General features: G+C 38.2%; 1 protein-coding gene across 1 annotated transcript in view; it reads left to right on the top strand.

The window, feature by feature from the left end:
• Window positions 1–18,759, top strand: part of AKAP6 (A-kinase anchoring protein 6) — a 494,727-nt gene that overhangs the window by 193,794 nt on the left and 282,174 nt on the right. Inside the window, exon 3 of the mRNA XM_077772716.1 lies at window positions 9,567–9,818. Within this exon, the coding sequence (XP_077628842.1) occupies window positions 9,567–9,818 (252 nt within the window). The remainder of the gene's footprint in view (window positions 1–9,566; window positions 9,819–18,759) is intronic.

Genomic DNA, 18,759 nt, shown 5'->3' with positions numbered 1-18,759 from the left:
ACACAAATATAAGTCAAGAATGTTTTAAGAGAAACAGTGAAATTACTTTTAGGAGAAAAAAAAAGAGAGAAGCATTATTTGGGGTTGTAGATGAATGGAGACGTCCCTGCCAATTACTGTTTGTTCCTATGGAGAGGCAGGTTGTAGGTATTGGGGGAATTTGCTGTGTTTTCTCATTTGGGGATTGCATGTGGGGAAAAGCAAGAAGCAGAAAGAAGTGGGTAGCACTGTATTTATGGGACTTCATGAGAGTGAGGTGCCTAGTGTTCCTTTGGTACCTGGGTGAGGAAGTTGTAGGAAAAGTGGATTTCCCTCCAAAAACATGCACAGAGCCTAGAGACGGACAGTTTGGAGCCCTTTGGAAGAATGTGGATCCATGGATACTTGTAATTTCACAAGAAAACCTTCAAGATGTCTTGAGAATGGGCATGGTGGCCTTATGATGAGATAGCAGACAGATCCCCTTCCAGGGACAAGTAGCAGAAGCTGAAGCAATTAGAGCACTCCCAGGAAGGGTGTCCTCCTCGCTCTCCTATGCTCCTGAGAACTGAACACACTGGTTAAATACATACCAGTGCTCTATCTGTCTAGAAAAGATAAGATACAACTGAAAAATATACAACAGTCCTACTAAAAAGAAATCAATAGAAACACACATAAACACACAACTAAGTTAAAAGAAAAACACCCAGGGGCACCTAGGTACCTCAGTTGGTTAAGTGCCCAACTCTTGATTTCAGCTCAGGTCATGATCTAACAGTGTGTGGGTTCAGGCCCCACTGGCAGTGCAGAACCTGTCTGAGACTCTCTTTCTCCATCTCTCTCTGTCCCTCCCCTGCTCATGCTGTCTCTCTCAAAATAAATTAATTAATTAGAAAATAAAATAAAATAAACACCCAAGCAGCTGGAGTTTATTTGGAAACAGTCCCAGGTCAGTGTTTGCATGAGCTGCTTCAGTAACCACAGAAGATTCCTATTTCAAAGACAGATGCAATTTTGAGACCACAAGGTGTCAAGAAGGTTGAGTGAAGTGGGCAGTTGGCAACATAATGCATTCAGTGCATTATATGCTGTGAGTAACTGAATGCCACAGAGGCTACTGTGCTTGTGTGGATTAAACAAAATGGAGAACATCACTTTCCCACATTAACACAGTAATGTCTAATGAAAAAGTCCCATGCATCTTTGAAGACACATTGTTAACCACTGCCATTTGGTTTAGTTCACTTTGAGGTAGGCTCTAGATTAGTCTCATTTTCATTTATACTTGCTAGGAAATAATGTGGAAGTTGTGGAATCAGAGATGTAGATAATAGTACCATATAATGAGTGTGCTCTTTGTAATTTCCAAGAATCTGAAGGGAATGTGTGACCCGAAATTAATTTTTCTATGTGTTTTACTAAGAGATTATAAACTGGTTTTCTTTTCTTTTATTATTTTAAAAATTATCATACAGCAACATTGACTTTCACTTTTGGTGTACAGTTCTACAAATGTTAATCCACGTGGAGATTTATATAACTATCTTCACAGTCAGGATACAGAACAATTCTATCACCTCAAAACTCCCTTATGCTATCAGTTTATAGTCATGCTCTCCCCAACCCCAGTGCCAGGAAACCACTGATCTATTCTTCATCACTATAATTGTCTTTGGAGAATGTCATATAAATGGAATTATATAGCATTTAATCTTTTGAGACCTGCTTCTTTCACTTAGCATAATGCCTTTGAGATTTATACAAATTGTTACATGTATCAATAGTTTTCCCCCTACTTATAGTGTATTTTATAGATGTGCCACAGTTTATCTATTTACCACTGAAGGACATTTAGGTTTTGGTGATTGTGAGTAGCTTCTTTTCCTTTGTGTATGTGTCTAAGTTTTTATCTCTCTAAGGTAAACAATCAGGAGTGGGATTTCTGGGTCATATGGTAAGTGTATGTCTAACTTCATTGGAAACTGCTAAACAGTTTTCCAGAGTAACTGTACCATTTTGCATTCCACTAGCAGTGTAGGAGAGCTCCAGTTGCTCTGGAACTTCTGAGCACTTGGTATTTTTTATTCTAGCCATTTTAATAGGTGTATACAGGTATCTCATTGTGGTTTTAATTTACATTTCTCCAATGGCTAAATGAGAATGAAAGGTTGTTTTTTTTTTTTTTTTTTTTTCCACATGCCATTTTAGCATCATTATACCCACTTAGGTAAAATGTTTGTTCAAGTCTTTTGCCCATGGTATAATTATATTGTTTTTTTTTTCTTACTGTTGAGTTTTGATAATTCTTTATATACCCCTTATCTGTGGACAGCAATGGTCTGGAAGCAGATGACCCTTCTTCTGATGTATCGTCAACAGGTCAAGAGTAGCCTGATACTACATCACAATGCCTGTGTCATTCACCTCACTTCATTTCATCACATAGGTGTTTTATCACCTCCCATCATAGGAAGAAGGGTGAGAACTGTACACTAAGATGTTTTGAGAGAGAGGGAGAGAGAAAGAGGCCATATTCATATAACTTTTATTACAGTATATTGTTATAATTGTCCTATTTTATTATTATTATTATTATTAATTTCTTACTGTGCCTAATTTACAAGTTAAACTCTATCATGGTTATGTATGTATAGGAAAAAAACATAGTATATATAGATTTCAGTATGATCTGTTGTTTCAGGCATCCCCTGGGGGTCTTGAAACATATCTCCCATAGATCAGAGGGAGCTCAGGTATTCTGGATATAAATCTTTTATTGGATAGATGATTTGCAAATATTTTCCCAGTAACTTATCTTTTCCTTGAAAATATCTTTCACAGAGAAGCAGTTTTAAATTTTGATGAAATAAATTTTTGTTCTTTTATGAGTTGTGTATAATATGCCATGACTAAGAAAAATCAGTACCAAACCCTGGGTCCATATTTAGGGTGAGCACATGGACACCTGCAACTCCCTGGAATGCCCTTCTCTGCCTCACCTTCCTGCTGTCTCCCTGAAGACCCAAACTTTTACTTCCTTAGAAAAGCTTTCTTGCTCCTTTCCTCTTTGCCTCCTTGGACACAGTCATCTCCTCCTCATTTGTGTACCCTCTGTGAATACTTATCTTCCCAGCTATGATTTCTGGTTCCATGCCCCTTCCCACAAGGCAGGGGACTCTGGGGTAGGGGAGCAGGCCCTGGCATTATTCAGCTTATATCCCCAGCACATTCACTGGAAAAACAGAAGTGACTAATTTCTAAAGACATTATCCTTCTATCCTTAATAATTGTGGGTTGTGTCAGAGACAATTTGAGGATCTATAAAAAATGTTATTGCTTGAACAAGAGCATTTAAAAACTACCCTCAACTTAAAAGTTTGTTATTCTTTGAGACATCTGTTGATTGAGTCATCTAAATGGGCTTGATGGAGAATATCTTTTCTCAGAGAAGATATAAGAGAATGATGTATTCATGTAGAGTCATGGGAGATTTTATGTAGCTAAAGCAATTGATACAAACTGATGATATTAAAATTGAAACTAAACAATTCTATCTACTAAAGCTAAGTTTTTTGTTTATTGTCAGGATGTTGAATTAAGATCCTTGTTGTTAAAATGCTTGAGTACCCAACTTACTGATAGCCACTAATTATATGAAGAGATGCTGGGGAACCAGCCAACTAGTACAGGAGAACATTCATCCACCAAAATATATATTCTGTAAATGAAGCTACATTATGATTCTTGGTGTCCTTGGCTGCCTCTCTATGGATCTGCCTTTCTCCTACCTCCACACAGTCCCACAGTCCTCTAGCTCTATGTTTGTGAGCTACAAACAGAGATACAAGGGATGAGAGCTGCCTTTAAGGGCAATAGACTGAATTTGGGGTTTTAAGAGTGAGAGAAGTCTGGACTGGTGGGTCTGTCCATGGTCACCTGTCCCAAGTGAGGCATATTTGGGAATCAGGGGAGGAGTCTTAAAGTCAGAGAAGAAAGATCTGGTAGAGACAACAATGGAGAGAAGGGCTGCAATTGATAGGAATACTGTGAATAAGAGAAGTGGTATAATTTCAGGGTAATACTATGAAAGGTGAATTTCCAGGAATAACTTGCTTTATAGAAGATGGACTGCTGGAAATAATTATCTCCCTTTGAACCTGGAAAGGGTTCCATGGCTGTCATTCATACAATCTTCAATGTCCTCATCCCCTTCTTGATCTTATCTCCTTTATAGACACTCAGGTTTCTGCGTATTAACACCCTCTGTACAAATAGGAAAGACCCTGAAATCAAACATTTAACATTTGTTATGAATTTTAGTCACTACATCAGCTTAATCAGTCATTGCCATGTTAAATTCGATATCTCTAATTGTATAATGTTAATGTTAGTGTTAATGCTCTCAGTAAGCAGATGGAGAGAAGAGGAATATTTTTGCTTGTACATCTTTAAGACGTGTGTGTGTGTGTGTGTGTGTGTGTCAAGTCATGAACTCTAAGGGATTATTTCTTTTTGTATTCCTAAAAATCTGTGAATCTTAGAATTACTAACTTTTTTTCTAGCAAGTAGCACTGCAGTGCTCAAGTTTGTTGTATGCTGAGCAGTTTGGCCATGTGAGTTTAATCCAGTTTCCAGTTGCTATCTACTTGAGTCACATGTCTGGTCAAGGCTGAACACTAGTGATTCCTTCTATGCATCAGGCTGACTCTGGTCTGACCCTCCACTCCCCCCACCACCTCACATGCTTCCACATCACCTTGCTAATCTAGTGCCCACAGGGCCTCCAACAGGTCAGATCTCTCAGAGCCTTTTAATTCCAAACAGTCTCTGCTGGAAGGAAGCCATTTAGCAAATCCTTTTCAGAAGTTTCTAATAAAGTATTTTTTAATGTTTTATTTATTCTTGAGAGAGGGAGATACAGGGAATGAGCGGGAGAGAAACAGAGCGAGAGAGGGACACAGAATCTAAGGCAGACTACAGGTTCTGAGCTGTCAGCACAGAGCCCAATGTGGGGCTCGAGCTCACAAGCCATGAGATCATGACCTGAACCGAAGTTGGACGCTTAACTGATTGAGTCCCCTGAAGTACCCCTAGAAGTTTCTAATACCTAGTTAGCTGACTGCATTAAAATAAACAGAATATCAATAACATTCAGCTTCTTTCATATAAATGTACAACAAACTGGCAACAGTTAAGGTTCTAAGGCTCAGAAGCTTTAAGCTGATTATTCTTTAAATGTTTTGTTGGCATTTATGTAGAAGGACAGAGAAAAGCAGATTTTATATTATTAAAAAGTATGTACGATTGAGAATCACTCAGTTATTTCTCTAAACAAACCTCTCATCGAATATTCCAAGTATAGTTTTATGTTTGGAGGAGGGTGTACACACTTTCACACACACACACACGCACACACACGCACACACACACACACGCACACACAACCTACATATATATCTGGAATCTTTGTTCTACAGTTTGTGTGTGCATGTAATCTTGTCAAACCAGACACCTGGTAGCAGAGTAGGGGGGATACAAGTGATTAAATAAATGAATATACCCCAGAAAGTTGCACCATGCCATGCATTATTTAGTTTCAGAATTTCAGCAGACACTGTATGTGCACACTGCCAAAATACTCAATAGAGAGAAGCCAGGTCTTGTGGGGAGAGTGTTTCTTTCTCTCAGGGCCCATCTGCTTCTGTAGGAACAGGGGTAATTTCTTTTTCACAGATATGTAATGAGGAAGATGTGAAGACCTTAGTTAACTGGCACCATTGATGCTTTAGTGCCCCTTATACATTCTTTCCCCTGGATAGTTGCCTGGAAGTCTTGACCATGGCTTGGGTCTGACTAAATCCCTACATTCATCATGAAGGAACCAAATGATGTGTAAGAGGAGTGATGACATGTCATTTTGATGGTCTAAGACTGTATATAACACATTGTATGGGAAGATGGGAGAGGGGTGGTTGAGAAATGACTATCTGGCTATTCTGGGCAGGTGGTGGCATAATGGTTACCTAAGCCCTTTCCTCTCCTGGGTATATAATGTATTCTGCATCTGCAGGATCATAGTAGGTCCCAGGAGACTGATATTAACAAATCCAAGTAAGGACATCAAGAATGTGAGGAAGTGGAGAACACTGCCAAGGGAGTAGTTGAAGTAATCATTGTAGAGGCTGTGCTAAGAGAAGATGGTTTATGACAAAAAGGGGTGGAGGGGTCTGGTTGCCTAGATAAGGTTGGAGAACACCTGTAGTGGGAGAATGGGAGTGAAAAAGTCAGACAAAGAGAATTTGGTAGCATAGGGGACTTTCTGATAGTATTCTACCGGTAGAGTGGTGATAAGGTCCAGAGTAGAGATATAGCAGAGTTGTTCCAGTGGAATAGGCATGAAGGTCTTAATATTTGTGGAGTAAAGGAAATTTGAGGTTTTGGTTGGTTCATCAGTGTGAATATTACCTCAGGTAATGGTCTGCTCAATATGGAGAGGAAAAGTGAACCACATGCATTCTTCAGTGTGGAGGAGCAAAAGAGAAGAATATAGGTGACAGCAATGAAGAAGGAAGATGGGAAGGCTTAGCAGACAGTAGACACCTAGTGAAAATGAAGGGTATTAGTATGAGGGAAAAGAGTAATGATCAGAAAGTGGTAAAGAAGCAGTGAGGCTTGCCCTTCCCCCATTAACCCTCCCCTCCCCGTCTCTCAGGTGAGGGCTGGGAGAATGCATAGCTTCTACTGGGAAGGCAGTGGGGGAAGCAGGAACCTAGGACAGAGTCAGTTTGGGTAAGAGCAGGAGATACATGTGAAAAAGTTATGGAGAATTTTTTATGTAATGGAATGGGAGTATTCGCCAGGAAAGTACAGGGTGTTTGTAAGAGGTCAGCAGTGAGAGGAAGAGAGTCCTCTCTGTACTGTAGTAACACAGTACTACATGGAAATGAGCATGCTAAGAGGGCAAATGATACAGGACATTTGCTTTGGGGTGGTGGTGGAGGTATCAAGAATAAGAGGTATGGGGGATAAATGGAGTAGATGCTCCAAGGAGGTATCTGTTGAGACCCCAGGCATTATCGACTATTTAATGATAGCAGTCAGAGGCCTGCCCTTATGTGCTGAAGGCCAGCAGATACTGGCTAATCTGGCTTTGAATGGTTCCCATGTACTGGTTGTTAAGGTAATGTGATTTTTGCCCCATGTCTTTTTTTGGATTGCATGTGCTCATGGGCCAAATTAGTAAGAACTTTACCTAATTAGGATCCCAAAGTCTGTTTAACTTTTAATCTACTTCAAATTATACCACCAGTTTACATAACTATCACCAATTAGTTCTTGAGTTTCAAGAAATAAATTGGAGCATTTATTGGAATTATACAATAATTTTTATTAAAAATTCAGCATAACTTTCTGTCATTCTTCAATAGATTTTTTTGCCGACTATTACATATTAAATACAGATGCCATTTTAGTTTTTTTTTTTTTTAAGGAATTGAATTATATGAAACTGAAAGTTTATGTTTAGAGCATAGAGAGACTGACTGTTTGGATACTCGTGTTGGGGCTCAGACTTCAAATGTTACTCTACATTTTAGCCTTAATAAAAAAATCATAAATAAAAGCCCCATTAAAAAAAATCACTGATGCATAACTAAACATGAGTCACTGAGTACTTTACCTGACATGTACATCCTTTTGATGCTTAATTGACTCAACTTGCTCAAGTAAATATTACCATTGATGCTACCCATTTTGTGCTGCTAGCCTCTGACAGCACAATGGAAATTTGGGAAATTGTAAGGACAAGTGACATATCAGACACCGAATCTGCCCACCTAATAGTATGTGTGGAGGAGATTGAAACTTTGATTAGTAATGTGGTTTATTTAAAATGTCCAGGTCTTAAAAACACAACTGTATTTTGTCTTTCTTTGTCCTTGGAGTTTTTCTGACTTTCTTTCTTAAGAATAATTCTGTCAGAACTATAAATATAGAGAACAAATTGATGGTTTCCAGAGGGAAGGGGAGGATGGGGGGTGGGCAAAATGGGGGAATGGGATTGGGAGATACAGGCTTCCAGTTATAGAATGAATAAGTATCACAGGGATAAAATGCACAGCATAGGGAATACAGTCACTGATACTGTAATAGTGTTGTATGGTGACAGATGGTAGCTACACTTGCGGGGAGCATAGTATAATGTTTAGAGGATTTGAATCACTGTGTTGTTCACCTGAAATTAATGTAAGATTGTGTGTCAAGTATAACCAAATAAAAAGGTTTTAAAAAAGAGTGATTCTGATTACAAAGTGTGGGTTGAAATTGAGATATTCATTATGAATTTAAGAATGAAAATATATTCTTGTGGGAATGTAACAATTGTCTCTTACATCAAAGATCCATGGCTCCTTGAGAATGGTTGAGAGTTCCTATGAAATGCACATTCTAGCCTAGCTTTCTCTCTGCTACCTGTCTGGATGACGTCTCTATCCTGAAATATTGTGTGCTCAGAGGAGCTCGCCACTAGCAAAGAGAACAGCTGTTGGGTCCCTCGCCAGGATCACAAACTAACAGTAACTAAAGAGAATAGAGAGTGGATTTGTGAAATGACCTCTTACCTTAGCTGAACTTTCAATCAATCTTAAAGAATTGAATCTGAAAGAATAGTATCATTTTTGTGGTTTAGAAAAAGATCAACTTACCTCCATCCACTAAAGATCCAGCTGGCTAAGAATATGGCCTGCAACTATGTATCTGATATAAAATAAAGGCAAGTTAAATGATCATCAACAGGGGTGCCTGGGTGGCTCAGTTGGTTAAGTGTCCGACTTCAGCTCAGGTCATGATCTCACGGTTCGGTTCGTGGGTTCAAGCCTTGCATTGGGTTTTGTGCTGACAGCTCAGAGCCTGGAGCCTGCTTCGGATTCTGTGTCTCACTTTCTCTCTGTCCCTCCCCTCCTCACACTGTCTCTCTCTCTCTCAAAAATAAATAAACATTTAAAAACATAAACGTCCATCAACTGATGAATAGATAATTTACACTAAGTGAAATAAGTCATTTAGAGAAAGACAGATATCATATGTTTTCACTCATATGTGGAATTTGAGAAACTTAGCCGAAGACCATGGGGAAAGGAAAGGGGAAAAAATAGTTTCGAACAGGGGGGGAAGCAAACTATAAGAGACTCTTAAATACAGAGAACAAACTGAGGCTTGATGGGGGAAGGTCAGAGAGAGGGGAAAAGGGGTGATGGGCATTGAGGAGGGCACTGGTTGGGATGAGCACTGGGTGTTGAACGTAAAATGAATCACGGGAATCTACTCCCGAAGCCAAGGGCACAATGTATACACTGTATGTTAGCTAACTTGACAATAAATTATATTAAAATTTTTCAAAAATTAAAAAACAATAAAGGCAAGTTATCCAACCTGCAGTTTGCTGGACCTGTTGGCTCTCACAATCAGTGTCAAGTGAAGGAGTGACTTTTTTTTTTATCACCCCCGCTCCGCTGCCCCCTAACCTCCCCACCACTGTACCTAGGTTAAGGCAAAACAGTCTTCATGCATTTTGTTTTTCTTTACAGGACATTTGTGAAGACATTTCTGATCATGTTGAGCAAATCCATGCCCTCCTTGAAACAGAGTTCTCCCTGAAGTTGCTGTCCTACTCGGTCAATGTGATTGTGGACATCCACGCTGTGCAGCTCCTCTGGCATCAGCTCCGAGTCTCGGTGCTGGTCCTGAGGGAGCGCATCCTTCAGGGTCTGCAGGACGCCAATGGCAACTACACCCGGCAGACGGACATTCTGCAGGCCTTCTCCGAAGAGACTAATGAGGTGGGTGTCTGAAGCCAAGTCACGCATCACCACGTGTGACCACTAAAAACGTTTTAGGTTCAGAGATGTGGGGTAGGAGCTTTTTGTAAGTAAATAATCAGGGCTTGAGCTGAGCTTTGAATCTAGGTATAGTGACTGGTGGCTAGGCCCCTTTTAATGTGAATAAAGCTTTAGAGCAGAGTTAATTCACCTGATGGTTTGCCCAGATACCACCCACAGTTGTTGGTGCTTAGCTGGCTTCTTGCCCCCATTCAGTTATTTGATCAATATTTACTTAGCACTTAACATGCGCTAAGCACTAGGTGCTGAGTATAGAATAGTGATCAAAATGTGGTCTTTTCCTTCAAGTGGTCTAGTACAGGATAGAGACAAAAGAACAGACATTAAGCACAGATTATGATTAAGTCTACATGTTGGCACTGGAGGACAGAGAAGGGATACCTAATTCAGACAGGAAAGCATTTCCTGAAGTGAGTCCAACCTGGGACCTAAAGGAGAAGCAGGATTAGACTGGCTAACAGAGGTAGAAAATGTTCTAGACAGAAGGAATGGAGAGAGGATGATTGGCTCAGAGAGCTATAGACAGGACTGGAGCAAAAAGTTCAAGGGACCAGGATTACCTATTAGGTAAGCAGAGGTCAGATTATGAACATGAAAAGTTATATTAAAACCCCTTATATTAAAAGAATTGGACTTTAGGGACAACAGAAGAGTTTGTTTAGGGAATTGATATGATTAAATTAATGCTTTAAAACAATCATTCTGGATGTAACAAGTCAAATGGGTTTCAGAATTTTATACAACCAATATGTTTGGATTTTTTGTACTCATATCAAGAGTAGTTTAAAGAGCTTATTGCTGTCACTTTGGATGCATGGTTTAAGAATGAAGGCTGTGACCATGGGTGAGAAGAAGGGAGAAAATAGTGGGGGAGAGGGAGGGAGGCAAACCATGAGAGAATGCCAAGAACAAACTGAGGGCAGATGGAGTGAGGGGGAGGGAATGGGGGTTGATGGGCATGGAGGAGGGCACTTGTTGGGATGAGCACTGGATGTTATATGGAAACCAACTTGACAATAAACTATTAAAAAATTTAAAAAAGGGAATGAAGGCTGTGAATTTTAATCAAGTTAACTCTCCTAATCCCAAATAAAATTGACATACTTATAGGAGCAAAGCATTGTGCTAACTAAGCAGGGGCTGTGCATGCATGTGTGCATATGTGTGTGCATGTGTGTGTGTGTGTGTGTGTTTAGGTAGAGATGGGTGGATAGATATGGTATATAGAATCATAGAATGTGTGCCTGTACATTTAGATAGTCCCTTTGCTCTTGACATCCAGTTTAGTGCTCTACCTTTGGTTTTGTGGAGAATACAATTTATAGAAGTTTACAAGACACATAAATAAGATTAAAAGGTCTTATGATGAGTATTGCATAATTCAGTATTAATGTTTCAGTGGCTTCAACATTATCAACAACACAAAATAAGTCTGTGCCTATTCTCATAAATGATATATACTTGTTGATTATTGTTTTCATAACGATGCTCTTGCTGTAGCAAATTCCCTGCAGGTTTATGAGAATCAAAATCTACTAAGCTCACTTCTAGCTTTAAGTCATGTTCTTTGTTTTCATTCAGCTTTTTCTCTTATCAAGGCAGTGAGGGAGGTGATTCCAACTTTGTTAGAGTCCTTTTTTAATCATAGGGTGATACGTGGGTGTGTATGTTAGTACCCAGGTGCCATCTGTCCCTGGTGGAATTCCCTAGAGCATCCTTGATTGGGACTCTTGTGTTCCTGGGAGGCTATGAAGAATCCCAAACTGTCCAACTTTGCCCTAAATATGGTATTCATGAAGTATATGTAATGAGGTAGAAATGAGAGTTGGGAAAGATTTATCTAAATTCTGAAGAGCTCTCTAGAAATCTACCTGCCATCTTCAATCTCTATATTTTTGTTGTTGTTTTTCCTCCCGATGTGTTTTGCTGGTGCTAACATCCAGTATTAATCAGACATCAGATCTGCCCAGTTTCTACTATTAGAGGGGGTATTAGAAATTATTGGATCAAACCAGTTCTTCTTATATATTTATTCATTAAATAAATATTTACTAATCACCAACTCTTTGTTGTAGAGTGGGGATATAGCAGTGTTCTGGGGCTTACTGTTATCATCGCTGTTGTTTTGTGGAATACTTTCATCAGGCGTTTGTGTCATTCATGAAGTGGTCGCCCAGGTAATGATGAAAAGCCATTGAGGCTAACGAATTGTCACTGGCCACAATTCTATCTTTTGAGTTTATATTAAGTAGTATCCATTATAGTTCTCACAATGTGAGCTCAACAATTATTTACGTATTTGATTGGAAACAATTCAGCATGTTTCCACATTTGGAATTATTTAGTTCTGTCATAAATATGCAAGAATATGTTGTGTGAGGGATAAAGGAACAGTGCCTTCTCAGCCATCTGCTTTGTTGATATTTTTCTATGAACTGAAGCACTGTTTCCATTACCATCTTCCTAAAGCAATGGATACCTGATCCTATTTGTTTGTGCTTCTAGTGTGATTCCATTAGAACATTTCAATGACTGCTTAGTTTTATTTGTTTCTGCCAGCAAGCACACTGGAATTGTGAAAAACAGGAAGAGAATTAGGATAAAATTCTATGCTTTATCAGAATAAATTCAGCTGTGGAAAACTTGTAGAATGAAGAGGGAAATGGCATAAAACAGGCTGATAACCTGGCATAGTAGATGTCCCTCCAGTGAAAGTGAATTTCATTTTTCAATGTGGCTCACTTGAGTTTCTGAGCCATATTAGATAAGTTGGGAAGCTGAGAAAGTGGCAAGTTCTCTCTTTTCTGTGTTTGCAAAAACAAAATGTTAATGTTAATTTAAATATGAAGCAGACCATATCTTGAAAACAAATTAGCAAATGTATTAAAACAAAACCAATCAACTAAACAAATAGAAAACAGGGCAAAGCTCAACATTGTGTAAAAAATGTGTTATACTGGAATTTTTTATATTTCAGATCCTTTGATAAACACTTTATATTTATTGTTTCATTTAGTAAGGAAGGTAAGGGATATTAAAAACAGTTCTATTTTATAGATGGGGAAAACTGAATCTAAGAGAGGTTAAGGACTACCTAAGGACATAAATCTAGGAACAAATAAAACAAAGAAAACTACCTCTTAATCTCAGTTATCATAAGAGTGATTCTTTACTCCCTCTCTCCTCTGCCCCTCCCTTCCTTCCAGCTTTCCTTTCTACCTCCCCTAAATACGTATTGATTTCCTACTATATAAGGCAGTAGACAGTCAAAGATGAATGAGACATGTTAGGAATCATGTTCGTAATTTTGTCAGATCTTCAAACAGGTCTGGTGGGTAGGCAGGGATGGTGCCGGTATTCTTATTTTACAGATAATATTCTTGTATCCATCTTACAGATAACATGACTGAGGTTGAGGGAAAATCAACAGGTAGTGGTAACTATTAATAATATCAACACAAAAGCAAACAGTAATTAAGAATTTACTATAAGCCAGATGGTGTAGTAAGCACTTTACCTAAATGATACCCTTTCTTTGGGAATACATTATCCTTCCAGAGCACACACAAGATAGCCTTTTGTGTGTTCTTCTGTGAGCACTTGTCACAGGTCAATTTATACAATAACAAAGTACATGCTAGATCTGAACTGTATGAGTGTTGGTACTGGATTATAATCATCTGTATCAGCCAGAGCACCTTGTTAGTATCACTGAATATAAAAATCTGATGGGTTAAATTGAATTAAATAGTGATGATAATCACTGCTTTAGGTGTAGAAGACAGAGATGCCATTTTAGGTTGGTGGAATAGGATCAATCTTGGAAATTAATCATTTGACTCCTAATTTTAGCCTGTAGAAAATAGAGAGTCTTTGAATTATTAATGAGTATTTTCCCCTTGCCCATCAGAAAGTAAACTTTGCTTACATTTCTATTTCCTTATCATTACGTCTCCCTCTTGGTCTATTGCTGCTCTCCAGAACACATTAATAATCATAGAATCCCAACATGGTAGGGCTGAAAGGAATCTGAATCAGAATCTAGTTCATGTGGTCTGAAGATTCAGGGGGTGGTGTGGCATTCTGGCTAGAGGTCTGTGAATTTCTATGTTGGTAGTTGAGGCATAACAAACACCATGTAGTAAGATTAGAGGAGGAAGAGGAGGGGAGGGCATTTAAATTTTTTTTTACTGTACCCCTGATTAAAAGCTAAAATTCTATTTCAAACCCTCTTCTCAGTAAGAACTCTAAATAAGGGTACAAAACTGACCCTGAAGTGACAGTGGACACTGATATAACTTTGGCGGCTTTTTAATAGGGAGATATTCAAATCTCTAAATTATGAGTATTAAATCTCATATTTTTCAGTAGCAAAATGTAGTGTTAAAAAAATTCTAAGAAGACATTTGGAAGAGCTTCAGTTAATTATGGGTGAGGAGCAAAGCAAAATTTTTTGCTATAAACTGGGGGCAAGGGAAGGGTTTACTTGATGTCTGAGACAAGATTGAAGCCAGCAATACAGTGAATAAATTATCATCTCCATAAAACATAAGCTTCATCTGAGAAACTGCTTCATAGAATATGAAGTGAAGGTATATTCAAGCTTAGACATTGGTAGGCAGCCATGACACAGCTAACAGCACCTACACAATTAAATATCTCTGAAGTATAAAAAAGACAGTAAAAATAACATGCACTCTTCCCCACCTCCCTATCTACCTGAGACTATTAATTATACACATTAGAAAACTGTCTGGGACAACTGGTCCAGAACTATTTTAGCAGGGCTAAAAATATTAGTATTACTAAGCAATATTTTAAGAAATGAAACTCATTATTCATCTGCTCTGAGATACTTCAGAGAACTTTTTTTTAAAAACAAATTCCCTTTGCATGGTGAAATCTAGAAAATGTACTTTTGAAGAATGCTGTTAATAACAAACTGTGTTAAAAAAAATACATGGGTAGATGCTTATCATTTGGTCTTTAGGATATGAAATGGATACACTGTACGCTGTTTTTTTGTTTTGTTGTTCAGGGAGGTCTTTTATCACATTAAAAGTGCAGTATTATTAAAAATAGTTGCCCCTGAATGACAGTCAGCCATGCACAGAAATAGTTGGCCTGGTTGGGAACAGGCTGAGAGAGAGTTCCCTTTGAAGCATTAAGTGTCTTTGAGTATGGTATTTTCTTTTCCAAACAAAGGAATGGCTAGGAAGGGGATCTTCGGGGAAAACTTAGGAAAAGGTAGCCATACCCAGTTATCTGAGATGTAGTCCCATGCCATAAACTCATCTAATATCACTTCTTGAGTACCAGTTATTTTTGAGCATTACAGTCTCCCTGATCTTAAGATACTTAAGACAGTATCTCAAAATGGAGACCAAATACTTTCCCAGGGTTACAGTATTCTACATGGCCAGAAACATGTGCCTGATGCTTGTAGGGGTCTAATTTTTACCTGAACCCTCAAGTTTCTTTTCTCTATCCATCATAGAAACACTTTTACTTAAAACCTCTTTTACCTGACTGAAGGAGCTGCAGTGCTGTACTTTTTTGACAAAAATGATAGAAAATAATGCAAATTTCAACTAGTTAGTAATTTAAATACAAACTTCTGGGATAGCTTGGGAACCTAACTATCATTTATAATATGAATTCTGTGAAGACATAAATTCTGAGCACTGAATTAAAAAGTTAAAAAACACAACCCTTCTTTTATTTATTTTTTAACTTTATTAATTAATTTATTTTTTAATCCATATCTAAGCTAGTTAGCATATGGTGCAACAATGATTTCAGGAGTAGATTCCTTAATGCCCCTTACCCATTTAGCCCATTCCCTCTCCAGCAACTATCTGCTCTGCTTGTTCTCTATATTTAAGAGTCTCTTATGTTTTGTCCCCATTCCTGTTTTTATATTATTTTTGCTTCCCTTCCCTTATGTTCATCTGTTTTATATCTTAAATTCCTCATATGAGAGAAGTCATATGATATTTATCTTTCTCTGACTGACTAATTTTGCTTAGCATAACACCCTCCATTTCCATCCATGTAGTGGTAAATGGCAAGATTTCATTCTTTTTGATTGCCAAGTAATAATCCATTTTGTGTATACACACACACACACGCGCGCGCGTGCGTGTGCACCACATCTTCTTTATCCATTCATCCATTGATGGACATTTGGTCTCTTTCCAAACTTTGGCTATTGTCGATAGTGCTGGTATAAACATGGGGGTGCATGTGTTCCTGCGAAACAGCACAGTTGTATCCCTTCGATAAATACCTCGTAGTGCAATTGCTGGGTCATAGGGTGGTTCTATTTTTAATTTTTTGAGAACCTCCTTACTGTTTTTCAGAGTGGCTGCACCAGTTTGCATTCTCTACAGCAGTGCAAAAGAGATCTTCTTTCTCCATATCCTTGCCTACATCTGTTGTTGCCTGAACAGCCCTGCTTTTAAATAAGAATTTCTATATTACTCTGCTAAAAACTGCATAAAGTGTGACTTTGGTTCCAATGGCTCATTAGTTGGTGGATTTGACTTCTGACTGTATTATTTAAAGGGCTTGGTCCAGGAATGAAACATAAGAGCCACACAATTTCATTTAGATATTTTTGTTGAGATTGGCAGTTAATATTGGTTTCTCATTTTGTACAATGTAATTTAGCATAGGGATACCTCTCATTTTGATGAAGCTTTCCCCCTCAATATACTTGATTAGTAAAAGTAATAATATAATAAGTAGTAAGAGTGAAGATTCATTGAGCACCTATCCATGTGCCAAACTTATGTTTCACATATAATGTCTCCTTTAAAATTTATAACTGCCCTTGACATGGGATATCATTTGCTTTTTACAGATGAAGGAAATGAGGTTTAGTGACATCAGACTACTGGCTGATGGTCACATAGCTAATTAGTGCTGAAGCTAGAATTGGCTCTGAAACTTGGGCTTTTGGTCACTTGAATCAGTTAAATCTGCCTAATCAGAAGAAGAAATTACATGAAGGCATAGAGATACATTCCAAAATATCATCATTCATCCACCCATTCATTTATTCAACAGTTGTATCTGTGAATACTTACTGTATGCACATCAATATGCCAAATGTTGCAAATGTTCTGGTGAGTTAGTCAGTTTTTATGTGATTGATACTCTTGTGGTGCTTACAGAATAGTGGGAGAAACAAATTAATCAAATAATCACAAGAGTATTTATTTACAGTTGATGTAAATGCTTAAAAGAAAAAACAACATAGTTTTATGAGAGCTTGTAAGAAAAAAGCTGACTTTGGTGGGAATTTGGAATTTTGAAGAAGTGAAGCTTGATCTGAGGTTTGAAGGGTGAGTAAGAATAAACTAGTTAAGGGGTGTTGTAGGTGGCAAACTTTCTTGACAGAGGTAATAGCATGTACAAAGGCCCTGAGGCAGAAGAAACACATTATATTCAAAAACTGAAAGGAGAACATTGTGGCTGTGTGCAGCCAGGGAGGGGAGAATTGCTTGAGAGTGTCCTCTACATGACTGTCCTTGGAAGGATTTGGATTTTTAACCCAGCAGCAGGAAGCTAATTAAGACTTTAAGCATCACATTTGTAATTTGTAAAGATTACTCTAGTGACAATATGAAGAACAAACTGGAGGAGGGGGGTACATCTGTTTAAAATAATAGCCAAAGAATCAAAGAAAATTATGATATAGAGGCCAGAGGGTAGACTTAGGGTCAGAAAGCCAGCATTTAAGGCCTAGTTCAGTCACTAGTTGCAAGCCTGTATGCTAGTTATATACCTTCTTTTGACTTAGTCTCCTCTTATATAAAACAGGGACAGTGGTACAGGCCCCAGAAGAAAGTTATTGTGAAGATTAAATGAAAAAGTAATAGTAGTAATCAACCATCCCCACTTATAGATCAGGAAGCTGAGGCTTAGAAAAGCTAAATGATGCTTACTAGTATTTATCTGAATGTTGTAGAATACCAGTGAGTGGAGTAGTAGATAAATGCAAGGTGAAGGTGGGAAGGGAGAGAAAATTTCCAAAAATAAAACAAACAAATGAACAACAACAGCAACAACAGTGTAAGGTCCTAGAATGGCCAGATCTTGGGATAACCTGGCTGAAAGGACATTAAGTCAGTGGCCACATGACCTCTGACTTCATTTTGCTCACCCAGGTCTTCCTCCAGGAGAAAAGAGGTCTGGGGGATTGAATGGCCCTTCGTGTTTTAGTTTCCTTCCTTCACCTCCTAAGGGGCTAGATTAGACCAGCCTTTTCTTAACATGGTAGATATAACAGGATTCCAGGGCCCTCCTGTCTTCAGCAAATCATCAATCAAACATCTCCGCACTTGTGTGATATTAGAAACTGCATTACTGATGAGACAAAAGCTTTAATCACATAATTAAAGATTAAAAATTAAGAACACTTGTAAAGCTATTTTTTGGCATAAGGGGGTTTCAAATCAAACTGGCCTATCTTGAATTATTAATAACAACAGAGAGACACACTTGGTATCTAAAACATACAAATGGAAGTGGGGATGAGAAATGGATGCCAAGGCAGAGAGGACAGGGACTGAGATGCTAAGGTTTTAATATTCATTACTTTTCCCTAGGTTTACCTGTGTCTACCTTCCAAAGGGTGGGTACAAACAGAAGCTGGTCTTGAACTATTTCTGTGAGGTATATAAATCACAGTTCACCTTCCTGTGATTTGTGAATATGACAAATATATCTGAAATACATAGTTAACATGACAGATTTAGTGTAATTAATTATACACTTAAAAGTATTTATTAAGCATCTTCTATAAGCTACCCACTGCGGTAGATGCTGGAATGATAGCAATAGGCAAAACAAATGTTCATGGAGATTTTACTCT

This window comes from Crocuta crocuta, unplaced genomic scaffold (assembly GCF_008692635.1).
Source record: "Crocuta crocuta isolate KB4526 unplaced genomic scaffold, BGI_CrCroc_1.0 scaffold116, whole genome shotgun sequence".
Classification (NCBI taxonomy): domain Eukaryota; kingdom Metazoa; phylum Chordata; class Mammalia; order Carnivora; family Hyaenidae; genus Crocuta; species Crocuta crocuta.
Note: the sequence above shows the minus strand (reverse complement) of the source record. Positions and strands in the feature narration are given on the sequence as shown.